The following is a 25,608-nucleotide window of genomic DNA, read 5'->3' as shown; positions in this document are numbered from 1 at the left end:
CGCTTCACTGTGAGTACATTGTTGAATAACATAGACCTAAAGTTTAAGCAATCTTAGAAACATGCATCAACCACTCCAAGAACTGTAACCTCCGCTTCTACCAAGCAAATGTCTTTCACCAGATATCCCATGTTTTGACTGGTGAAATTACTGATTGAAATGAATCTGGATGCACCATTTTCATTGTTTGAGGCACTAAACCAGTAGTTACCTGCAAGTAGGGGAAAATAAAATAAAGAACTGTTGGGTTATTGAATTGAAGATGTGCTTTTGTTTGCTTAGACTGGCGAAGAATGTTGCCCGGAATGTTAATAATTCATTCAACTAGCATTTCTCTTGAGGAATTGCACCTAATAAAAGTGTACCAAACTCTACCTTTTCCAAAAATGCCCCTTAATTAATAATTAATTACCAAATTGCCACATTGGAGTGCATCCATTCAAAACTATTTCGAAAATTTACCCTCCCCAACAAACATAACACCCCCGGGTAAATTTTGAAACTTTTTATCTACCCGAGTATGTAGGGATGTACCCGGGTAGAGTTCTTGAATCTGGGAAAATGTTTGAATTATTTACCCGGGTACGTAGCAGTGTACCCGGGTAAATCGCGACGGTAGGGTTTTAAAATACCCCAGCAGCCCCATTCGAAAACCCACAAAAGGGGTACCCGAGTAGAGCTGCTGGAGGAGTGTCATCTTGAGCGATTTCAGGCATAATCTTGCACTAATTCGTCTTGTTTGTGATCATCATTCGCGGACCTTGCAACCTCTCTGCCTTCTACCGATTGAAATCGATCAAAGGTGCATTTTTTTTTCAGTTTTTTCAATTATGTTATGATTTCTGTTCTGATTCATTGTTTTCGTTTATATCATTTGATTCTGTCCGAATTATTTTATCAATTTGTATGTCATACGCTTACCCTAACCCTGAATCTAACCCTAACCCTAACCCTAACCCTAACCCTAACCCTAACCCTAACCCTAACATGTATCTAATTTCTGATTTTGGTTATTTTTTCAGTTTAATAGTGTGACACAATGACCTCTCGACGCGTTTCAAAGCTGCCAGTGACCCATTCCGAGAGAAGAACCAAGAGTCGTCACGATGGGTCGTCATCCTCTCAGCCCCAGGCTGCTTCGAGTCAGGCTCCGGACTTGACGTTCGGATATTTGTTTGAGGATGACATTCCTTCACACGAGAAGTTCGTGAAGTTTTTCATGACCCGGAAGATCTGCGAACCGAAATCACTGGATTCGGCATTCTTCAACCTAGAGCGTTTTGACATCGTGCCGCTTCTTGAGCAGACACATTTACTTCACCTGGCGGAGATGCGGTGCCCATACTCGGAGGTTATGGTAAGAGCCTTCTACCAGAACCTTGGCTACTCGCAAGGCGAGCTGACTTCCCGTGTATGCGGGATTGATATCATCATGACTGCTCCTATCTGGACGGAGCTACTGGGGTTCGATTTTGATGGTGTCTCAGGAGCAGCACTATATGATGGAGACAGCCATCATATATTTGGTGATTATAACCGGGAGACCATTGTTACAGAGACTAGGAGGGCAGACGCTGAGCCCGGTCATTTTGCTCATTATCCTGTTAGCAACTTGTCAGTTTCTGCTCGCATTCTTCATTATGTGGTGACACATATTATTTTCCAGCGCCCGCATAATCACTCAAAGGTGCTGGAAGGGGACTTTGTCATCCTGTGGGCCCTCCTTCACAGTCAGCAGGTGAACTGGAGGCATTACATATGCATACTGATGTGGAAGGCAGCCAAGTCAAAGAAGGCTGAATTGCCTTTTGCATTTCTGGTGCAGAAGATTCTGCATAGATTTGGAGTGCCTATGGCAACAGAGACCTTGAAGACCGCCAGAGGCTGGAATGCTATATTTGGTGAGAGGCTCCTGAAGCAGTGTGGGATCCTACCGAACAGAGCGGGTATCTGGACGTGGAAGAAGGCACCAGAACCACCTGAGATCCCATTCCACCACGATGCTGAGATGGAGGATGCACCTGCAGGTGATGTGTTGGTCTTTATGAGTTTATGCAATTATGTGTTGTTTAATTTTTAATGTGGTATTGAAGTTTGTTTTTCATGGTTTATGATGTAGGCCTTGATGATGATGACGATGATGATGGCGTTGCTGAGGTTGATGTCAGACCGACACGTCCCACCCGCAGTCGGCGACCACCAGCTCCTCCTGAGGGTGGATGGACACTTGATCATGTCATGGCATCCTTATATGATCTGACTACTGACTTTAGAGGATATAGACAGAGCACGAGCAAGTGGCGAAACCAGATGGACACAAGGGTTGCACGGTTGGACACAAGGGTTTCACGCTTGGAGGGTTTAATTGGCGAGGGTGCCCATACTCAGGAGGAGGAGGAGGAGGAGGATGATGACAATGGGGATGACACACAATCGGATGAAGAGAATGGGGAGGACACGGCATCGGATTAGTGTGTCCATAGGGTTTCATATCATTGATTTAGTTTGATGTAATGTAGTCATTTTGGTACATTTAGGAACTTTACCTACATTGCATGGATGTTTTTGTACTGGATGTTCAAAATTTGAATGAATGAAATTTTCGTTTTGCGCACGTTCAGACTTGTTGGTTCTATGCATTAGTATGGGACCTTGCATTAATATTGTCATAATTAATTTGGAAATCAATTCAACCCAAAGTAGTTTATTATTCATTTTCAACTTTGATTGGCGCACATCTTGATTACTGCATCCTATTTCTACGAAATCAATCCACCCCCAAGTCATACCGTATGTAGGTATTGCACAACAATTACCAAAATGCAACAAAAATTGCCAAAACAGCATCTGCAACAGCATCTGCAACTGGTCTACCCGGGTACCACGAATAGTCTACCCGGGTAAGATGTACTCGGGTATATCATTACGAGTTACCCGGGTAGACCAGTTGCAGATGCAGCAGCAGGTGCTGTTCAATCCATTTTGTTAGCATCTTGGTAATTGATGTGTAATACAATAACCTTAACTGACTCGGGGAAGGGGTAAATGGGTATGGTAGACATTCGGATTGCACAATACGGAACGAGTGACTCGCTAAACTTAACGGATACATTTCAACAATACATTTCAACAACACAAGAATACAGTTCAACAATACATTTCAACAACACAATACATAACTAATACAAGATAAAGTTTAGGGTACAAGGAAACAAAACAATACGTAAAGTGATTGTCATTACAAAACAAAGTACTACACAAAAACAATACGTAATCATGCTTGTCTTAGTCTCAATGGACATGTACGAATGTTATGTCCAACTTGCTTGCAATGCTTACATCTGCTCTGACTGCTAGAGGGTTGAGACTCAACCCAATCCATCTCATTCTGAATCCTTGAAGACTTTGGTCTTCCTTTTGCACGTACCAACTGAGCATCCGGAATTACAGTAGGCCCAACAACGGATGGAATCAACAATTCATTGCCAATAGGAAACCAGTGTGCAGCATATACTTTAGCAATGGTTGGAATTTTGAAAACATGATCCACATAATCATAATGGTTTAGCTTGGCTACCTTGCAAACTGCTAATACATGACTGCAGGGATACCTCCTTGCTGTAAACCTACCACACTGACATGTACGATTGATTAAGTCCACTCTCATGATGTCACCGACCTCGTGTGTAGATTGATTGTAGGCATCCTCAACCTCAAACAATAACAGGTCACTATCATATATCCTCACACGATAAGTGCCAGCCAATTCATCATTTTTTTGCAACGCTGCCTCAACCTTCTTTGAAATTATCCAACCTTGTGAGATATCTTTTTCAATCCCTTCACGTCTCTTGACGAAATACTCAACGAGTCTACTGAATGTCATCTTGACCAATGCAGATATAGGCAGATTTCGTGCTCCACGAAGCACCTTATTCACACACTCAGATAGGTTAGTTGTCATATGACCAAACCTACGTCCTGTCTCATCATACGACCTGCACCATTGCTCTTTCGGAATCGCATCCAACCATGAAGCAACTTCAGGATTGTTCTCGATAAATTCCTTGTACCTAATGTCGAAATTTATCTTTGAACATGTGTACCCTGCAAAAAACCATGACATATGCATAGGTTAGTGAATTTCACCACCGTTTTCTTCAAATGGTTGAAAATGTGAGTAATTATACCGTACATTACCTAATTTCATCAACGTTTTCTTCAATTCCACATTCCTAAAACGGGTATTGAAGTTGCTTCTGATGTGACGTAGACAAAATACATGATAAGCATATGGAGGCTGCCACCCTCCGTGGTCTTTCACCGCCCTTATGATGCTTCGATGACGATCGGATATTAGACAAATACCATGCCTATGTGTGACATGAAAACGTAAAAGGCTAAGAAACCAGGACCAATCATCCAACCTCTCACCTGGAGGAACAACAACAAAGTCAATAGGGATGAGCTCAGAAATTATTTACAGTATGAAGTGGCAAAGAAGGGTCACATGCTTTCACATACCCCAAAGCAAAATTATTTACTCACCTGGAGGAACAACAGCAAAGGCAATAGGGAGCAGAAATCCATCTCCATCCTGAGATGTTGCAATCAATAGAGTACCTCTGTACTTCCCATACAGATGAGTGCCGTCAATTTGAATTATAGGCTTGCAGTGTTTGAATGCTTCAATGCATTGGTGAAATGTCCAAAAAACCCTTTGAAATACGGCCCTGTCTGTATAAACCCGACGTTCATCAAAACATTGATTTGTATCAAGTTTGAACACAGAACCCACATTCACCTCCGTCATATACTTCAGCCAATTTGGCAAGAATGCGTACGATTTCTCCCAGTCACCAAACAACTTAACGATGGCCTTCATTTTTGCCTTCCAGGCCTTCCTGTACGTTATGTTGTATCCATATGTTCCCTGTATCCTCTCCTGTATCAGAGCTGGTCTTGTGGATGGATCTTCCTTTAACATATCTGGAAAAAAAAATTAACTTTACCATATTCTCAATTAATCTGAATCATTAAATAAACAGTGGAATACATACTCATTATAGCCGCACAAATGACATTTGAATCCAACTGTCTATGATCCTGTGCTAGGCCTTGATTTAGGCATGTGTGACCTTGACCCCATTTACGTACCACCCAGTTAGCTCCCTTCTTCGGCTTAATTGCCCTCATATACCAGGGACAACCGTCAGCATGGTTTTTACACTTCATAACAAATCTTGACTCGTCGCTTTTTTCAACTATGGCTGTCCTGCGCCCCTTCATACAATGTATCTTCACAGCATGTTGCAATTCTGGTTTGGACCCAAATTCTTGTTGCACAAATAACGGATCTCCTAACTTCCAACCTCCGTGCAAGTCATCATCGCCATATAGGATCTCCAACTCGTCATTAGGGTGCGCCCAGTTAATGAATGAATAATGTTGGCTTTCATTCCAGAATGGCTCCTCAGACCCTGCATCTAAAGATCATGTCAAATTTAATAACTTACCACAAATAATAAATTGTCTAAAGCAAATATTCAAATTTAATAACTTACCACTACTGACTGGGTCGACATGAAGTGGTGACAAGGCTGGGGTACCGAGACTTACGGCGCTCATGTCAGCCTCAAAATTACCGTCCACGTCAGTGTCTGACGAATCACCTTCTGGAATAGCACTTTCAGGTTCTCCCTCATCTTCGCTGTCCACATAGTCCTCGTCTTCATCCTCTTCATCCTCATCCCATGCTACCTGAGGAGGTGCAGAAGATCGTACAACTGTATCTTCTTGACCGGTACAGTGTGCAGTAGTGGTTGTATGCACCGGTAAAGATGAAGATTGTCCAACATCAACTTCAACATATATCTCAATATATTTTAATACTTTCCATTCAACAAACGCATCTGTTACGAACTCCACATCTTCATCATCATTTATATCGTTTCCAATGTAGTATATTGTATCCATATCCACTACAGTCTCTAACCTGGCTATCATGCGGTGGATGGAATGTATGCCTTCTGACCCCATTTTTTGAAGAATTCTCTCCTTCAGTTCATTGCATGTAGTGCCCACTTTGATTTTCATCGTTTTTGTTTTTCCTTCAAATCGGACACCGTTCGGACCTTCAAAATGCCTCCCATTGTAGTAAACAACTATAGGAACCATGTTTGGACTTGAACTCATCTTTCACACAAAAATTAGATCTAGGTTTTGGGTTTGGAGGTTGGTTCGGATTTTTTAGCACAAAATGGGAGTGTGGAGATGTAATCTCAATGTCCCACCAAGATTCAGCTTTCTGAAATGATGAGATGAAATATGTGTGATGTTTCGGATTAGAGAGGGTAAGAGAGAAAGATTTTGGGGTTTCAAAAACCCTATACCTCGCAACAATGGCCGAAACCCATACATATTGGGGTTTCTGGACGCGATTTACCCGGGTACACTGCTCTGTACCCGGGTAAATAATTCAAACATTTTCCCAGATTCAAGAACTCTACCCGGGTACACCCCTACATACTCGGGTAGATAAAAAGTTTCAAAATTTACCCGGGTAGGTAATGGTGTACCCGGGTAGGCTTCGTGGTCAACGGTCAAACAGGGGCAGATTGGTGTTATGTTTGTTGGGGAGGGTAAATTTTCGAAATAGTTTTGAATGAGGGGCAATTTGGTAATTAATTATTAATTAAGGGGCATAAGGGTCAAAAAGCCGCCTTTAGAGCCAAGGATGAAATCTTTGAGAGGAATAAATTGATCAAATCCCCATTCAATCTTCATTTTGTGAAATCTTTTTTCCTTTTTCACGCCATCTATCAAATGCAGTGTTCCAAAAATGGTAAGAGAGACCCTTGCTTTCCAGGTCAAAAACTGACCTACCTAAGCAGCACAAAATCTTTTTCGAGGACGGACTTTAAAGAGACATAATCACCATTGGAAGAGTATACAAGATACCCCATGAAAATCCAACATTCACAGAGGTAATAGATTTTGATTTGTGTATGACGTGGGTAAGGAGAAAGACTTGTATAATCCTTGTACGTACTTTTGTATAAGTTAAACCAATTCATAATACATTATACTTTTAAATAATAAATAAATGCGACAGAAATATTTATGTAATTATTAACATAAAATAAAACTATATTATTTGTTAATTGTTTTAATTTTTGTACACACAAACACAAGGTATACTTAGTAATTGATAAGTCAATGTCCTCGCAGAAAGGAGAAAAAAATATAAAATACCTTGAACAGCTAAGAAATTGTCGTTGTTCTGATCAAACAAAAACAATCGAAAATTGACATATATTTCCCAACCAGGTTGAAGTGAACCTGCTTCGTCCAATGCTAAGTATAGTGAAATATGATCCTTTACATTCTTGCTCTTGTTTCCAATTGGGTACAGAACTAACTTCCTGTGAGGTGTAGGCAAATATATAACACAGTTATTCCCTTTGAAATGACGATATTAAATATTATACAAATGGAATAAGTAAAATTCATATGTGTAAGGATTCATGAGCCGAACCCAAAATCTTAAAGCATTGGATTCATATGTCCTTCCACTTATATACACTTTATTTAGCTCATTACCAAATAATGTGAAATTTATCATACTTGAATATTCCAACAATAATATATAAATGTATACCACTTATAGCCTCCAGCTTCAAAGTTCCCTGACTCGTATCTCTCTATAGAATTCTTCGCGAGAAGTGAAAATGACTGTACTTTCATTAGATAATGAGTCGGTGGAGCATCTACTGTAGATCGTGAAATTCCTGCAATATTATAAGTAAATCACATACAATAAAGTCATATGCTTGCTAGCCATGAGTTAATTTTTCTTAACAAATTAAATTATGGTTTTATTTGTTAGCATCTCCCTCATCCAATTTGAACCCCGTTAATTAAAGTCATATTGGTTTAGTAATTCAAGCAATTTGTGAACATAATGAAATAAATTTCAACAACTATTAATCTTATGATGTATAGAAATCTGATACCATCTTATGATGTATAGATCTTCAACATGCAAGAACGAAAGATGCAAAATCTTGATATGCAAGATGAGAGAAGAAGAAGCCAACACGAAATTAAAGTGTTTCTGTATATTAAGTTAATGAACCAGTTAACCAAAGAATGGTTATATACAACCTATGAAGGAGAAGAATTAAAGAATAAAAAAATAATGTCAACTAACTATAACCAGTCCTTAACTGAATTAACAAACTAAAAACTAAATCAATTAAGTGTCATTGGGCTGGGCCCTTTCTTCTGTTAGGCCCAATTGTGTTGAAACCGGCAACAATTAATGATGATAAAAAAAAACAACTAATGAACTGTCATCATCCATTACTAACAAGCAAAATATATCTTTGCTATGAAGTATATTATGCGCTTAGAACACACGAGTGCATAATTGTTCTTTTGCATGTAGCATAGACACACATATGCCCAAATAGTTATGTAGACACACATGAAAATAAACTCTTTAAAATAAAACTGCCCAGCAAAGAATGGAGGGAAACAAACCACCATCCATGGCTAGATACAGACAAGGGAAACAAGATCAGAAATGTCGGCTATTTCATGTAACCAATTTCATAATGTTATGGTATTTATATGGATAGATAAGATTTTGTTTCCTTATCCTTTCTTTGAAGAAAACTGTTATTAGTTCAAGGACGTCGGCATATATTCTCTGCTTTTAGAATGACTACACGCAAAAAGGTTTCTACGTGAACTTTTTTTTTAAGAAGGATTTATCTACTATATTTGTTAAAAGAGGATTGATTTCTCAGCTTAGGGATATATATATTCTTTGCTTCAAATCGTATATGACGAAATTCTATCTTGCAGAATCACATGGCTTTTATTATGGTTCAAATGTGTACACAAATTATCTTTGTCTGATCAGCAAAAACAACCGAAAAGTTTTTATTAAAAAAAAAAACGAAAAGTAACATATATTTTCCATTCACTCCATCAGGCTAAAGTGGACTTGCTACTTTCAAGTTTCAATGCCAACTATAATGAACAATGCTTCTTCGCATTGTTGCTCTTGTTTCCACTTAAGTAGAGAACCGAGTTTCTTTGAGAACATTTTATAACAGGGCCTAGCACTTCCAAGGTTTTTATCCATGAGTGTACTATAGCTTCTTTAACATATGTGGCTGCTTGTTGATTATGGCTGTCTCCAATCTCTGAACATGAATTTCTCAGGAGTTGTGGTACCATTTAGGAACATTGAGCGAGGCTCTCCTTTAAGTGCAACGGGAATAGTTACTTTTTTTGCCCAAAAGGAAAAAAATAGGATATACGAGGAAATAACCATTAAGATAAGGATAGTATAAATATATATATTTTTCTCCCGTATTTAGTAAAAGATGTATGGAGTGCTTATACATCTGTAGCACTGAAAATATTTTTCTACTTTACACCTACAAACAATGGGTTTTATAATTCTCATTTAACATGAGAATTCAAATTTTCCTACACACCCTTCGATTTTCGTGCTGACATGGGTCCTACATATAATTTTTTCTAACACCTGGGTCCCACATGTTTTTTATCTCTACAATATGATAATTGAATTATCATTTAACATGAGAAAATCAAACCCCATAAACAATCACCTAGGATTTAAGGGACTATTACATAGTTTGTACTATGCTATAGGCCTACTTTTGAGGGCCTTGCCCTACAAATCAATATTTATTTTGATTAGAATAAAATGAAATAATTATTTAAGTAATTTAAATTAATATTTTTATTTTTATTTATTTTTTAATAGATATTAAATGGCTGGCATGTTAATAGACCTACACTAGATTTTTTTTTTAATATAGAACAGAACAAAATTATAATTTAACTTATACAAAACTAATAAGATAACTCATATTCAAAATATTCTACATTCAAATCAAATCAAATCGTTTAAATAATTTATGTTCCCCCTATATAATAATATATTTTTAGTTGACATGTTTATATTTATGAATTATTGACTAAAATAAGATTAATAATCAATAAAATAAAAAATTAATTGAATTCTATTAATTTTCTATTATAAAATTAAATTAACAATATATATACTCCTCACATGTATATATATAATATTTTAGAAAAGAGATTTTCATAATATTAATATTTATTTTTAAAAAAGTATTATATATAAGGGGAGTGTATTGAATTATGATTTTAAAAGACTTTTTTGAGCTAAAAAATCTTATAGATTTTAAAAGACTATTTAAAATTGGAGAGATTTTAAAGACTTTTTTAAAAGACTATTTTTACAATCAAGATTTCATAAGATTGAATTTTAAAGGATTTTAATAGAGTTTATAAGATTTGAAAGGACAATATGGATTTATAAGATTTTAAAAAACATATGAAACTTTAATAAACATCCAAAATTATAAGAGTCAATAAAAAAACGAAAGGTTATACTTACAAACTATTTTTGTTTACAACATTTTACAACCATATCTTAACCGTTGATTTTCGTCAGTCAATGATTATCATTCATTGCAAATTAAATATTAATTAATGAGTTTGATTTGCGAAAATAATAATCATTGATTGACGAAAATCAACGGTTAAGATATGGTTGTAAAATGTTGTAAACAAAAATAGGTTGTAAGTATAATCTTCTCCATAAAAAAATAACAAAGAAATGGAATGAAATTAATAAAAAAAAAGTAAAATATAATATAATTTTCTCAATTAGTAAAACATAATATAATTTTTAACAAACATTCAAAATTACTAAACAACAGCTTTTCACATATCTAATGGGTTGAAAATTATCTTCTTCATTTGATATCAAAGCTATGCATATATGATTATAAGACCCAACTTTTTTAATTATAAAAATAATTCTAAATTTGTATATAGAACCTAAAGTTCGTGATAAAATTCCGTTTGGAATTTTTTGCAATTGATCTTGAAAACTTTGGGGTTTTTGTTTTACGTGATGAGAGCTTTCTAACCATATATCATATGCATATTTTCATTGAATATTCTAAGAAAATTTCAAATCTGAATTTTTGTGTTTAATTACATGAAATTTTAGAAAATTTCTCAAATTTTTTTCAATCGATACATTGAAACCTTAAATTGCTTTGGGCTTTTGAGAAACAAGCTTTTAGTTATCTATTGACACAAAAATTGTTTGAAATCATTTCCTATAGTGAAGAAATTTCGTTGATGAATGTATTGTTACGAAATATAGGGTTCGTATTGTGAAAGTTTCAATCTTTCTTTAAATTGATATTATTTCATTGATGTAAAACGAAAATTGGTTTGAGGATTTTAGTTCTCGTATTATTTTTTCACTATTTTATGTTGTTTTCAATACAAAAAGCACACGTTTTTGTGCCAAGAAAAACCACGACCCATAGCTTGAAAAATCATTTTTTAAACTTTTAAAATTTCTCAAAAATAGCTCAAAAATATGTTATTTTTGAAATAGATTATATTAAAATGTCGTTGATTTGTTGTTTGTGGATTGTTTTGTGATCAAAATCGCTTAAAAATATGTTTTTTTTAGTTTTGACGAAGCTCCTATGGCGGAACCCAATTTCGAGCAGTCAACCTGCCAAAGGAATAAGAAAACACTGCAATAGAAGAATCTCAAGAAATGCTAGGGATTAGGGTGAGATATTGATATTTTTGAATACCACGAGATTTTCATTGTTTAAAATCCTGATTGAATACCAACGGATTTGAACGGATTCTATAATAATCCTTTAAAATCGTAATCGTCACGTGACTTTTTTTCAACCCATTAAAATCCTAATCGAATACCAGCGAATTTTTTTGTCCAAAAACAATCCATTAAAATCCTTTAAAATCTTAATCCAATACACCCCTAAAAATTAAACTTAATTTTCACTTTTAAATTAAATTTATATTATATAATCGACAATTAATATATACTGATAGAATTTTAAAATATTTATATTTAAGAAAAAAAAAAATCTTCATGGGCCGAAGGGTGAACCTTGTACCAATTTAAATACGTTCACTTAATGGATCTGGGCTCAAGAAAACTTGCTCTTTCCTTTGGGGTCATACTTCTTTCACCTGAGAGAGGCTTCTACTTCATTCAACCATTAAATGAAATAGTGCAAAGAAAGCATTGGCAAATTGCTTTGGGTTTCTTCATTGGGTTTCTCTCTCTTTCTCAAGGTAAATTGCTTTCTTCGTTGTGATGGAAAAAAACATGTGATGAAATTTCCTTTCATTATAGATCTCAATATTGATTTTTGGAATTCGTGATTCGCTTTCATCAGCGACGAGTGTGAATCAGGAATATGGATGGTGATTTGCCTAACATAAAGAAATGGATTGTGATGTATCCTGTTTATATAAATTCGAAAAAGACTGTAGCTGAAGGAAGGCGAATTGGCATCACCAAAGCATGCGAAAACCCTACTTGTGCTGAAATTGGTGATTGCTGCAGCTATCTTAAACTTCCTTTTGCAATTGAGGTTTGTTAATTACTGTGTGTGTGTTAAATTAGGATTTTTATTTATTTAACACTAATGTACTATCAGATGCTGTTTGTGGACTTGATTAGTGGAAAATGTATTTATTTAACTTTATTGATAACCACAGATAGACAAGGCTTACCCTCGTGATTTCATGCAAAGAGGGCGAGTGAGGGTATCGCTGAAAAAGGAGGATGGGACTCTCTATAATTCCTCCATCTCATCCCGTAAGAATGTCAATATAGTTTTATACTTTTATTTCTCTTCTTATAAAATTCCAATCCATTTTAGCTACCCATTTTATATTACTTTTTTTTTTTTTTTTTTGTAAATTTCATTCGTCTAATACCTCAGTGGTTGAACCCTACAGCATTTATGTGTGTTTTAGATATTTAATGTCCATAAGAATGTTCCTTTCAATTGAGTAGTTAAGCATTGTCAATTGCCTGAGGAGGCCACCCCATTTCCATCCCATGATTCAATGTTGCTCTAACATACACAATATCAGTTTCGTGATTACCAATTGTAATCTTTATCCAACTGTGATGTTGGCACTAACAACTTAAATTGTCTATTTATAAATATTATTTTATACTTTTAATGTGTCAAAGGCCTTTAAGGCAATATACTTTGTATCTGTCAATTGCATCATCAAGTCTATCTATATGTGTAACACTTAACACATGGTGTGGAGTTGAACCAGCCTTTCTACCAGCAACCCTTATAATATTTTACTTGTATGGCTCCAAACCTCGATTGAGACTGGTCACTACAAATTGTGGTATGGACATAGAATGGTTTTGGTGATGTGAACTTAGATTTGGGTAGAAATTAAGAGTTAGACTGGTATTAATCTTATAACTTTTAATTTATACATAGAAATAGTAATACAAGATTGAGAAAACTGTTTGTTGTTTTTCTGTAATTTCGATGGTTGGAAGATGAAAGAGACACTAAGAATCCGTGTTAATATATTTTTTTCTTACTCTATATGCACAGGTTTATATGAATGATTAAGTTGTAACAGTTACAATATTATAACTGCTTTTTAATATTGTAGTCTTTTTAGATTCTGTCGGATACAATTTCAGTTTTTAAAACGGAAGTTTGGATATAGATGCACAATATGTAAAATAATGGTAGAGTTTTAGAAATGGAAACATTGCTGCTTGGCTTTAGTATCAGAGGTCTAATAATATTCTACTAGTTCTTTTTTTTTGGATACAATGGGAGCACTAAGGTTCGAACCTACTCTTAGACCTCATTCAAACTATCCAAATCCCTCGCTATTACACCAATCCTAGTGGTTTATACTGGTTCTACTTTAAAGTTTAAATAGGTGATTTTTATATGCTCTTTATGGGAACATTAACTACACTCCGGGCCCCTCCTTCCCCTACACTTTTAGATGTAATTCTAATGTATCCATTACTTGATCTCCTTGCTTGGCTCTCTTTTTAAATCCTCTAAGGACAGAATGCAAAGAACCCGAGTTTTCTAAGAAAATTTTGAATTATAAAATATCCTTTTGTTAACTCTTAGCTATCCAATCCATCCACTTGCAAGTCTTATTTTTGTTATCTGTTGATCAAGATGGATTGGATTGCTACTCGGACCTTCAACCCTCCCAAAAAGGAGAAAGATAGATTGTCTTATTTGGTGTAGTCAATATGAAGGAAATTTAGTTAGAAATGCTGATACGTGCCTGATTGTAGATTGTTCAGAGTTTGCCTTGTTTATTTAAGTTTTAGTCAAGTGCAGATGTTACTAATAGGAATACACTTTTTTAATTCATACTTATAATTAATGTGCAAGAGCTGAAATATTGATAAGTCTTAATTCTATGTTACTGTTGCGTTTATCATGCATGGTTGCTTCGGCAATATCGTAATGTTTTGGACACTGTTAACATAGATACTAGCATCAGAGTCAATACTGATCAAGATTAGCTGTTGCATGGTGTTAAATGTTAATAGCCTAGCCATTGTTACACCATGTTAATAAACCATCCAGCATAGAAGATTAAGCTAAGTTTTTTATTTTTTCTAGATAAAAAGATGTTTTAAGCTCGTTGAAACTATGCATATTTGGTAGGGAAACAAGGAAAGAGAAAATAGAGATTGAATAATTTGAAATCGATTTTGATTTGGTGTGATAATGTGACATGAAATGCATATTAGATTTCAAATCTTAATTAAATAAGGAAATAAATTATAAAATCTAATGAAATATAAAAACCTTATCATCTTAAAAAAAGGCAAACACGCGTGCACAAGGTTTCCCGAGTTATGAGGGTATAGGCAAGGGTCGATTGACCTTTTGATCAGAAGGAGCATCCCTACTGTTGCCTCAAGATTCGCCCTCTTAAAATATCATCTAAGATATTCTAAAATATTTTGAAATTTAATAATATCATGAAATTTTTTTTAGACGTTCTAACAAAGATGTTGATGAGTTCAAATGATGGTAGCTCATTTTTATTGCCTCCGAGAATATTGAGACAAAAGCAATTAGTATTCTTTTGCAAACATGACATATCAAAAGGTTAAGAAAATTATTTTCTTGCAGATATTTTCAGTTGCATATATACAATGAATCTGTAATATATCTCATGTTATCATTTTTGTTGTGATTGTTTTGTAGGAAAGCAACTAATGTTTCGCGTTGCAGAGATGGTACCTAGACATAGTGGAAGGACTAAGAAGCAGGAGACTGCATCAACATCAACTGCTGGACCTTCCACCAAATCTGGGAAGGGTGGAAAAAAGAAGAGATAATTCTGTGTTTGAAGTATTATCGAACATGTTATTAGAGTGTCTTGCAGGATATCTTATTTCTTATAATAGGAATAATTTGTCCCAACTAAGTTGAAGTTTTCCCACCCCATTATGTGTTTGTTAAACTTTAGCATGTTGAGACTTTACATTATACTTATAGGACATTTTTGTTTTCATAGAATATTGTCTTTGCTTTTTTCCTGACCTTTTTGCTAAAGTTGCAAGGGAAGAACCGCAGTACATTTGTGCTTTAAAGCCAAGCATCAGCTTTAGTAAGAACTCCACGAGTCCTTGTTATTTTAGTTATTTAACCTTTATATATCATTATTATGCTAGTTAGTTTGTATTTTTTTTTATAAAATTATAAATATTTAATATTGTCATAATAAAAAAAAATATTTACGATATTTAATATTCTGAAAATAAAAAAATGATATAAGAGAATAATAGTTTTGATTCACGTAAGCAAAGTAATTATTTTGCTAATAAATTGTAATATAGACCGGTTTCATGAAATACTAGGTTTTTTCTTTTTCTTTTTTATGTAATAAAAGGAAAGAGAAAAAGCATACAGGCATACAGCGATAAAGGATTATAATTATTATTAGAAAGTGACTAGTTGGATAGTATAAGGTTATAGGAAACAACTGAACGCTCGTATTAGTTGTTGACAAGAAAGTTTTAAAATAAAATAAAGGGAATAATATGTATTATTTTAATGAATATAAAGTTGTGTCGAGAACAAATACTTTTTCATAAAATAAAATAACAGAAAATAATGGTGTTTAACCGGAAATGGGCAAATAACTAATAAGCAATAACAATAATAAAAAGCAGCGTCTGCCGCAGTGATACCTAGGACTAGGAGGCCCCACAGCGCACCTTATCGGATACAAGCTGTGGCTTACTACGAAAGCTGCGAATGCCACGTCGGATAAGTGTGAACGCAACCTGGGGGCCTTTGACTTCAACTCTCTCTCTTTTTTTGTGCCTTTCACGCGCCACCGCTCTTCCTCTTTCTTTCTTTCTTTCTTTCATATCACATTTCCGTTATCTGAAATTGAAAACGCTTCACCTTCAGCAACGGTTTCTCTTATTCGATTCGGCTCAATTAAATTCTTTGCAATCGCTTTTTGGCTGTTTTGAATCCCATGTGTGAGATTATTGCTGGATGATGGCCGAGACCAGAAAATACATTCCGAACGTTCAACAATTAGGATTAGGTTTGATTTTTCGTGCTTTCTAAGTTTTCTTCAATGCCGATTTTCGTTGTCCATTGTCATCATCATCCTTGTGCATTTTTCAAATTACATTTTCTTAGTGGTTTTTATACGAAACTTTTATTCTTTCTGCATGCCCCTGATTGCCTCCAATTTTTACCTCTATGTAATAATGATAATAAAATATGTACATGCATGCTTGTGTTACTCTCTGTCCTTTGGCTCATTTTCTTTTCTCTTTGGTCTACTTATTTTCAATATTTTTTGTGCGCTTCACTTGGATCAGTGAGCACTATTGTTTGTTTACTTGAATCAATGCATTATCTGTGCAGTGTCATTCATATATTTATTTAAACTTTGGTATCATTGTTGCCTTCACTGAATGTAACTAATTTTTATTCTTCAAATAGAGTAATGTATTTGAGTTTGATTTTGATTTTGTTCCTTATGGTTTCTCATATATACATTTGAATTTTTGTTGGATTTTCATAGAGCTTGAAGAGATACTACGAGAAGCCAAGCATCGTTGGCTTCGTCCTGCTGAAATATGCGAAATACTTCGCAATTATCGCAAGTTTGAGTTAACATCAGTTCCACCGATTACGCCTCCAGGTATTGCTTATTTTTTCCTGACCTTCATGCTCCTCTTGATGTTGGTTTTTGGCTACACTTAGGGTGTGTTTGGTACAGGAGAAATTTTTTGGTGACCGGGAATCATGATTAATGGGAATTCAGTAGAAATTGAGTTTACTTGGAATCTTACGAAAGATGTGTTTGGTTCGCTAAAATATTACCGGGAATACTGGGTAAAAATTACTGATTCCATATTTGGTTTAGAACGAAATATGACTTGGAATATGAGATTATTTTACAAAAATAACCCCAAACTATTTTTACTTTTGTAATTGATAGATTGGATCTAGATTTTTATGTGTATTGGGGTATTTTTGTCTCAAAATTTATTGTTGTACTTTTCCTTTACTTGGTATTCTGATTGGTATTCCGAATTACCATATTATTTTTGGTAATCTGAATAGTGACTTTTCTTTATAAATCAAATTACCGGTAATCCTTGGATATCCGGGAATCGTAATTTATTCCTTCTACCAAACGTGGTAATTACATTTACCAAAGAAGGATTACCGGTAATCCTCTCCAAAAACGTGAACCAAACACCCCCTTAAGGTTTTGGAATTGAATCATGACTTGGGAATTCCCATGCCTTAGAGGCTTGGTGGGTGACCAATGGGGTAACAAGCTCAAACCCCACGTCCTTCGATTCCTTTATCTGAGGGCATTTCCTTTTTGCTAGTCATAATTTGGAATTTACTTGTTCTGTTTTTCATGGAGTTCCACGTAAGATGGAGAAAAGTGATAATTAGAAAGGCTTTATGTTAACTCCACCAACACTCCAAAGGAAAGGCAGTGATCTTTATATATGGTTTTAACTAGACTGCATATGCATGGTACGAAGATGGTGTATTAATTTTGACATTATTTGCTATTGTTTTTTTCCAGCTGGATCACTATTCTTGTTTGATCGAAAAGCTCTTCGTTACTTTCGCAAGGATGGTCACCGGTGGAGAAAAAAGAAAGACGGGAGGACTGTAAGAGAAGCTCATGAAAAGTTGAAGGTGTGTTGTTCATTTTGTTAGTAGTAAGTTTCACTTTTTTGAATTGTTATTTTAATCGAACCTCTGACATGCGTCAAATTGTTGTGCTGGAATAGCCTCGTGTAATCAATCGCTCAATCGATTGTAGATTCCTCTTGTTTTCCACACAAGACCATGGTAATATATTATGAAGCTGATACAAATCTTGAGAGAACCTCACCGCAAAAGCTAGCTTAAGAGGTAGGAGAGTCCAAAGTCCATATAAACCCCCACATTAATCACTCATATAACCAATGTGGGATTCCAAGTCCCATACCTTGGAGTAGGATCATAACATTTCATCACGCTCCGCCGCCCCGCCGCCCACGCGAGCTGGCTTTGCACTAGTCTTTTACTAGCCCTGGGCGAACACTGCAATGTCAGTGTCACCACCTGCGCCGCTCGATTGGAACCAGGGGACATAGTGAAAGGCTCTGATACCAATTGATACGAACCTTCGAAGAACATCACCCCAAAAGCTAGCTCAAGAGGTAGGAGGGTCCACAGTCCATATAATCCTCATATTAGTCACCCTTATAATCAATGTGGAACTTCAAGTCTCATACGTTGGAGTAGGATCGTAACAAAAGCACATTTGGTTGCATAAACATGTATCTTCATGGATGGTTCTGAGATTCATGGCTTGTTTAATTATTTTACAGATGTTGATCATTAACATATGAGAGTATGGTAGCCTTGATATCTAAGTATGATGACCTTCTAAAAGTGTTGAATGTATAGTTAGAGGTGGCAATATGGATTGAACCCGACGGGTCAACCCGCCAAAACAGAGCGGGTTGGGTTATATATTTCAACCCACAAACCCGTCCCGTTTAGTTGTGGGTCAAAACGGGTTGGTAGTGGCCCGCGGGTCAGCTTTTTTTTTTTTACTATTAGGTAGTATTTTATTTGTCACTAAGTTTTTGTGATAAAAATATATTTTTATTTTAGTACTCCCCTAAAAAGGGTAAATAATTTTTTATTTATTTATGACAAAAGTTATCTATATATGGAGGCAAAAATAAGTTCCTAAAAAATATCTAACTGAATATTAACTTATATTTAGGCTTGAGATTGAAAAAAAATTAAGGGGAGTGTGAAATATAAATAAGTAATATTATAAAATTAATAAAATATAATTTATTATTATTTTTTAATTATTTTTTGTTTTTTAGACGGGTCACCCGCCAACCCACCTCAAAACGGGGTGGGTTGATATTTCCAACCCACCATCAAATGGCGGGTCAACCCGCTCCGCCTTGTTTTTGACAGGTTTGCCCGTTTGGCCACCTCTATGTATAGTGCCATCTTTATGTAACTCAAATTCTAGGTTTCTGGTTTAATGTATATCTATAGTGTCATTTTTCCCATTTTGGTCCCAAGAGCTGCCTAATCAATTGACTCTATTGTTGAGTGTAGGCTGGTAGTGTGGATGTCTTGCATTGTTATTATGCTCATGGGGAGGATGATGACAACTTTCAACGGAGATGTTATTGGATGCTTGATGAGTGAGTTTCATCATCCTGTTGATTTTAGTATTCATAGTTTCTTTTCTTTGGTTTCATAAGAGAATATTCACATTGGTGCTTATGTCGGTACTTGCTAATGCATCTGGTCATTTTGTAAGTTTTTTTTTGAAATCTTGAACAATAATAGATTGACTCTTAATTTTGTACTGGTATAAAACACTGAAAATAATGTTTTTGATGCAGTTTTATTTTGCTCTTAATGGGTCAAGATTAACAATCCAAGCCTGGACCCTCCAGACTAGCAGGCTAAACCAGCCAACCACTGGGTGGGTTGATTTTAATTATAAAAAAATAAAATAGAAAAATTAAAATACTAATTTATAATTTATATAAATATCTGCAATTTATATAATTATCCAAAAAAATGTCATATTTCTTAAGTTGATGACGAAAACTTGACAATATTATAAATGAATATTGAATACTGCTAAAATTTCTGGCCAGAGTGGGCCAGCATGCATCTGACCTATTTTGATCCCCAGGCTAAATGGACCATGCCATATAGGCCCTCATTTTAACGGGCTTATCATTTTAAGATCCCGGCTGCATAACCTATAGGCTGGTCCATGAGTCCAGGCCCTTTTTACAGTGCTAGCATTGATATTTTTTCTGTCAACTTGAATATTGTTCTGGATTGCAGGCAGTTAGAGCACATTGTCCTTGTGCATTATCGAGAAATTAAAGAGGTATGCATTTGTTCTTCTATTTAGCATTTTTGCTTTTATATCATTTGAAGTTATCCTGATAAGATGCTGTTATATTGAAACCAGAATCCAGGTCAATCTGATTAGTGTTGAGCACAACTATGTTGATCTTCTTTCTGTTACCTTTTTCTTCCATGCTTGTTAATAATGATCTGCTTTTATGGGTTGTAACCAATCGTGAAGACTGACTAATGATTGACCCATTAATGAATCTTCTGATTCCATTCTGTTTCTTCAAATTTGCTTGTTTTGCACTTGTTAAATGATTTGTTCTTCTATTATTATGTCATGCTTCACACTTTACAGGGATGCAGGTCTGGCATCTCACATTTTCCTGTAGTCCCAGTTACCCAGGTTGGTGGCTCTCAAAGTAGTTCAGCGCCTTCCTCTGGCAAAATAAACTCCCCATTATCCGTAGCTCAAACATCTTTTACATCAAGTGAAAATAAAGTTGATCAGAATGGACGAGCTTCAGAGTATAAGGATGCTGACTCACAGAAAGGTCTTCAAGCCTCTTCTCATGCCCAACCTATCAGCAATTCCATACTTTGTGGTGCACCTCGGCTTGCACATGAAACCACCGGTGGTAAGTTGCATGAGATTCATGCAAATTATGAGGAATGATTTGAGATAGAAAAGGAATATGTTTGTTAATGTCAGTTCTCTTAAGGATCAATTCCATTTCAAGTAGCTCCCTGGTGCCATGGTTGTTGTCTCTTATGACAAAGGATCAATAATGCAGATTTTCAAATTTACAGTTTTTTATGTTATGGATCTTTCATAATGCTCTTTTAGAATTATTTTCATTGTGCTATTTCAAAATTAATGTCTATCCATAAACTTTTTAAAGTAAATTTCACTTATAAAACTGTTGATTTATTTTAATTCATCTTAGGTCATATCATCGTTTTATTTTGTTTTGTTGTTAGTCAATGAGTTTTTAGTGACAAAGACAATGCCTATTGCCTTGTTCATCCCTTCCTTCTCTTGCCTTTAACTGTATTTGTTTATTTGGCCCACAGTGATGGTACTTTTTGGCTACTATGTCAATAATGGCAGTTTTGTTTGAGCTTTTGAATTTGTGAATTTTTATTTTTATTTTATTTTATGATTCAGGGTTTTCTCAGTTACCAAGAAATCCCTTTATTTCGTGGTCATCTTCTCTCCCTAGCTTTTCTTCTGATACTGGCTTGTCCCCGTGGGCTCTGGTTCAGAACTCTGGCAGAAACACGGTTTACATGCATGATAGAGAACTGCATGTTGAAGGATCCACTGAAGGCCCTGAAGCTGACTTCACTGTTCATAAGCTAAGCGATGCAGTTCACAAAATGCAAGATGGTATAATTTTCAGAGATAGGCTTAGTACTGGCAAGTATATCCAGCCAGTTACAGGAGCTTTACAGACTGTAAATCAGGTGTAGTAATTGCAAAATTTTAAACTTTGACATGCTGTCTCCACTTTCCTTGATGAGTCCTTATTATTTTTATAGCATCAAAGTTTGGGTAGAGCTATGCATCTGAGTGTGTAGCAGAAAACCTAACAGCAGTAAGAAATTATTAGTTTAGTCAATGCATCTCAAGTGCATGTCAACAATATAAAATGTATTTTATGATCTTGAGGTCTATGTTGTGTATGACTTTCATGCTTGATAAGATGACTTTAGCTGATATCTTGTGATCTTCTTCTGGACTTTCCTAATGCAATCTTGTTCCTTTGTTCTTTATATAGTTTACTAGTCATGATGCTTCCCCTGTGTGACTTTTTTTACTTTGTGTCAGGTGCAAAAGGAGCATGATTTAGATTCATTTCATACCCTATTCCATGGTCATACTGATCTAACAGTTGCTGCAACTACTACAGTCCTTGTTGAACAAAAATTTCAAGATGGTGGTACACACAATGATGAGTCAGAACATGTTGAATCTGGTGAATTGAAAAAGCTTGATAGTTTTGGAAGGTGGATGGATAAGGAGATTGGTGGTGACTGTGATAATTCCTTGATGGCTTCAGACTCTGGCAATTATTGGAGCACACTTGATGCTCATAATGAGGATAAGGAGGTGTCTAGTTTATGCCACATGCAGTTGGATATGGATTCATTAGGCCCTTCTCTTTCTCAAGAACAACTATTTAGTATCCATGACTTCTCTCCAGAATGGGCATACGCTGGGGATAGAACAAAGGTGTGTGCCTTTTTTCATTTAAACATAAATTCTCATGCACATACTTGAATTCTTTATTGATTTGGATGTTCATGAATTCCCATTTAAAATCTGGTTTTGATTTATTTATTCCTTCTGTGAAAGGTTTTAATAGTTGGTACATTTCTGGGGAGTAAAACGCTTTCTAGTGAGACCAAATGGGGATGTATGTTTGGTGAAATTGAGGTTTCTGCTGAAGTTTTGGCAGAGAATGTCATACGGTGCCAGACTCCTTTGCATTCACCTGGTCGTGTTCCATTCTATGTTACCTGCAGCAATAGGTTAGCCTGTAGCGAGATCAGAGAATTTGAATATCATGAAAATCCAACTAAATTTTTTGCTCCTGTGGGTATTAAAATCTCACCAGAAGATGAGGTACGGCTTCAAATGCGACTACTTAAACTAGTAGACTTGGGACCTGACAAGAAGTGGTTGAAGTGCTCTGTTTCTGAATGCGAAAAATGTAAACTTAAGGAAACAATGTATTCCATGAGAGGTGATAATGGAGTATTAAAAGAAACTTTCCAGATTGATGGAAGTGATCACATAAACCCTAGAGATGTGTTATTTCAGAAATTAATGAGAGACAGGCTTTATGAGTGGTTGATATTTAAGGTTCATGAAGGAGGAAAAGGACCACAAGTGTTGGACAATGAAGGCCAAGGAGTAATACATTTGGCTGCTGCCCTTGGTTATGTGTGGGCTATGGGCCCATTAATTGCTGTTGGTATCAGTCCTAACTTTAGAGATGCTCATGGAAGAACAGGACTTCACTGGGCGTCATATTTTGGAAGGTCAGATTCTATCAGAGACTGTTCACTTAAAATGTGTATTATATAGGGTTTATTTTGTTCCTGCATCATTTCATCTCTATTTGTTCTCTGGAGAAACGAAATGCTATTCTCAATGTATTATTTGAATTTTTCTTTTCAAAACTTAAATTTCTTTTTTCATCTATACTGAAATGTATATCCCTTGTTTCATATTATTGGGGATGATTTTCGTTATACATTGTGTTTTGAACCCTTAGACTTGAGTATTATGTTTCCTATTTTTTAATTATTGACAGTATTTTATTGGCTATATATAATGACCGTGCATCTGTACTCTGTTTTCTGTTCCCTTCTCTTCAGAGAAGAAACTGTGATTGCCCTAGTCAAATTAGGAGCAGCCCCAGGTGCCGTTGAGGATCCAACATCATCATTTCCTCGAGGACAAACAGCAGCAGATTTAGCTTCAAGTAGAGGACATAAAGGCATTGCTGGGTATTTGGCTGAGGCAGATCTGACTAGTCAATTATCTACATTGAGTGTCAATGAAAATGAGATGGACAACAGTGCCACAAACCTATCAGCTGACCATGCTTTTGAGTCTTCTGAAGGGTACTCATCTAATATGACAATGGATGAGCAACATTATCTAAAAGAGTCACTTGCTGCTTTTCAGAAATCAGCTCATGCAGCTGCTTCAATCCAAGCAGCCTTTAGAGCAAGATCATTCTGTCAGAGACAATTAGCCAAAAGTAGCAGTGATATTTCTGAAGTAGTACATGACCTAGTTGGTGAATCTTTGAACAAGGTTCAGAAGATGGGTCACTTTGAGGATTATTTACATTTTGCAGCTTTAAAGATTCAAAAGAAATATCGTGGGTGGAAGGGAAGAAACAATTTTTTGAAAATACGCAACCGCATCATAAAAATTCAGGTACTTGTGCACATACAGTGTATTTTACTACCATCATCATATGATCATGCTAGTCTTCTAGACGCTTTTCTTGATATGTTATACAATCTGCTCCTGTCCTTTTTCCCCTAAAATATGTTTTTTCATTCTTTTGGGGTGCAACCTTTAAAATTATTATGTGTTGACCGGAGCTTTTCTTTAGGTGTAACATATTGTGATTTCATTTGGTATTTGCTATTCATTTAACTTGATTCTTCTGTAAAGGCTCATATTAGAGGACACCAAGTTCGTAAGCTGTACAAAAAAGTTGTTTGGTCTGTTAGCATTGTGGAAAAGGCAATACTGCGTTGGAGGCGGAAAAGAGCTGGTCTGCGAGGATTCCGAGTTGGGCCATCAGTTGGCATTGTTGCCAAAGATGATGACAAAAATGATGAGTATGAATTTCTTAGCATTGGGCGGAGACAGAAATCTGATGATGTAAAGAAAGCTCTGGATAGAGTGAAGTCCATGGTTCGTCACCCAGAGGCACGAGATCAGTATATGAGGCTCATCATGAAATATCAGACTTATAAGGTAGTGTTATTTATTTCCTTTTGCTGATTCATATTTTTATGCCATTGAGATACAGGTGGCTTTCAAGCTTTGTCAGTCCCATGTAGTCATACTTTTCTGGTAAATTGATTCGGAAAGAATCAAATCTGATTTGTCTAATTCTGTTTTGCTGCTTGTTTTGGCATACCCATTTAACAGATTGATGATGGTGGAAACAGTCAATCACAGCCTGTTGATTAGACTCTGAAGGAGGAAAAGAGGAATACTGGTGGCACTTTGTGTTAATACTAAAGTCTTACAGGTATACCATTTTATGTAAGCAATATCTAACATAGTTTCTATAGAAGTTATGTTAATTAAAAATGTACAAGAAGAAAATTCAGAAATTGGGGAAAATGTATGTCTTTTTGTTCCCGTTTTTCATTGAATAGTCAGTTTTAGTTATCAAAGAGTTGAGTAATGTATATAGGCTTATTGAAATATGTGGAAATTAGAATAATTGTTCGTGGGAATTTTATCCGCAATAATATTATTTTTTATATTTTGCATGTTATCTGCATCTGTGGTTTACTTTGGTTGCTGGCCTTTTTTTATACCTTGCTCAGTTAAGTTGCTCATATGATTTTACGAAAACGGAAATTCTTTTGTCTCAAAGGAAAGGGGCCTGGGTTGGGAACAAATCTTGGTGCAGCGGATGTATCTACATTTTATCCCTTTGGAACTTAAATGAATATATAAATTAAAAGCTGGATTCAAATAGAAAAAAACGAAAAAAACTTTCCA

General features: G+C 35.5%; 4 protein-coding genes across 5 annotated transcripts; 3 read left to right on the top strand and 1 right to left on the bottom strand.

Annotated features, from left to right (window-relative positions):
* Nucleotides 1-61: 61 nt before the first annotated feature.
* On the bottom strand, nt 62-8,554 carry LOC133304261 (ubiquitin C-terminal hydrolase 12; the record flags this gene model as incomplete). The annotated part of the gene is made up of 5 exons (XM_061504268.1): nt 8,545-8,554; nt 7,661-7,790; nt 7,255-7,424; nt 6,723-6,818; nt 62-211 (listed from the first exon to the last, which is right to left on the bottom strand). Coding segments are annotated over exons 1-5 (556 nt in total), but the record flags the coding sequence as incomplete, so codon positions are not given.
* On the top strand, nt 1,932-2,548 carry LOC133304279 (uncharacterized). The gene is made up of 2 exons (XM_061504288.1): nt 1,932-2,027; nt 2,120-2,548. The coding sequence occupies exons 1-2, from the start codon at nt 2,009-2,011 to the stop codon at nt 2,470-2,472; spliced, it is 372 nt and encodes a 123-aa protein (XP_061360272.1). The 5' UTR covers nt 1,932-2,008; the 3' UTR covers nt 2,473-2,548.
* Nucleotides 8,555-12,085: 3,531 nt separating the features above from the next.
* Nucleotides 12,086-15,586, top strand: LOC133304278 (signal recognition particle 19 kDa protein). The gene is made up of 4 exons (XM_061504287.1): nt 12,086-12,204; nt 12,309-12,506; nt 12,634-12,733; nt 15,150-15,586. Exons 2-4 carry the CDS (start codon nt 12,330-12,332, stop codon nt 15,281-15,283), a joined length of 411 nt encoding a protein of 136 aa, XP_061360271.1. The 5' UTR covers nt 12,086-12,204; nt 12,309-12,329; the 3' UTR covers nt 15,284-15,586.
* A 738-nt stretch (nt 15,587-16,324) lies between these two features.
* On the top strand, nt 16,325-25,341 carry LOC133304269 (calmodulin-binding transcription activator 2-like). Of its 2 annotated transcripts, none has more exons than XM_061504279.1 (12): nt 16,325-16,506; nt 16,996-17,115; nt 18,022-18,137; nt 19,575-19,663; nt 20,325-20,370; nt 20,695-20,974; nt 21,505-21,803; nt 22,177-22,572; nt 22,696-23,384; nt 23,724-24,294; nt 24,538-24,846; nt 25,024-25,341. In XM_061504279.1, exons 1-12 carry the CDS (start codon nt 16,455-16,457, stop codon nt 25,063-25,065), a joined length of 3,009 nt encoding a protein of 1,002 aa, XP_061360263.1. In that variant the 5' UTR covers nt 16,325-16,454; the 3' UTR covers nt 25,066-25,341. The 2 variants fall into 2 exon arrangements, with proteins under 2 accessions (XP_061360263.1, XP_061360262.1); XM_061504278.1 differs by having other exon boundaries at nt 22,168-22,572.
* Nucleotides 25,342-25,608: the final 267 nt, after the last annotated feature.

Source organism: Gastrolobium bilobum, unplaced genomic scaffold (assembly GCF_033153095.1).
Source record: "Gastrolobium bilobum isolate Gb01-03AN ecotype WA unplaced genomic scaffold, APGP_CSIRO_Gbil_v1 utg15463, whole genome shotgun sequence".
NCBI classification, from domain to species: Eukaryota; Viridiplantae; Streptophyta; class Magnoliopsida; order Fabales; family Fabaceae; genus Gastrolobium; species Gastrolobium bilobum.
The sequence above is the reverse complement of the archived record's forward strand: the minus strand, read 5'-3'. Positions and strand labels throughout refer to the sequence as shown.

Excerpts from the sequence above, each read along its gene's own strand:
- LOC133304278 (XM_061504287.1), top strand. The coding sequence starts at position 12,330 with ATGGATGGTGATTTGCCTAACATAAAGAAATGGATTGTGATGTATCCT. Across the intron at positions 12,507-12,633 it reads AACTTCCTTTTGCAATTGAG|ATAGACAAGGCTTACCCTCG; the intron begins GTTTGTTAATTA and ends TGATAACCACAG. Across the intron at positions 12,734-15,149 it reads TAATTCCTCCATCTCATCCC|GAAAGCAACTAATGTTTCGC; the intron begins GTAAGAATGTCA and ends ATTGTTTTGTAG.
- LOC133304269 (XM_061504278.1), top strand. The coding sequence starts at position 16,455 with ATGATGGCCGAGACCAGAAAATACATTCCGAACGTTCAACAATTAGGA. Across the intron at positions 19,664-20,324 it reads TGTTATTGGATGCTTGATGA|GCAGTTAGAGCACATTGTCC; the intron begins GTGAGTTTCATC and ends TCTGGATTGCAG. Across the intron at positions 23,385-23,723 it reads TGGGCGTCATATTTTGGAAG|AGAAGAAACTGTGATTGCCC; the intron begins GTCAGATTCTAT and ends CCTTCTCTTCAG.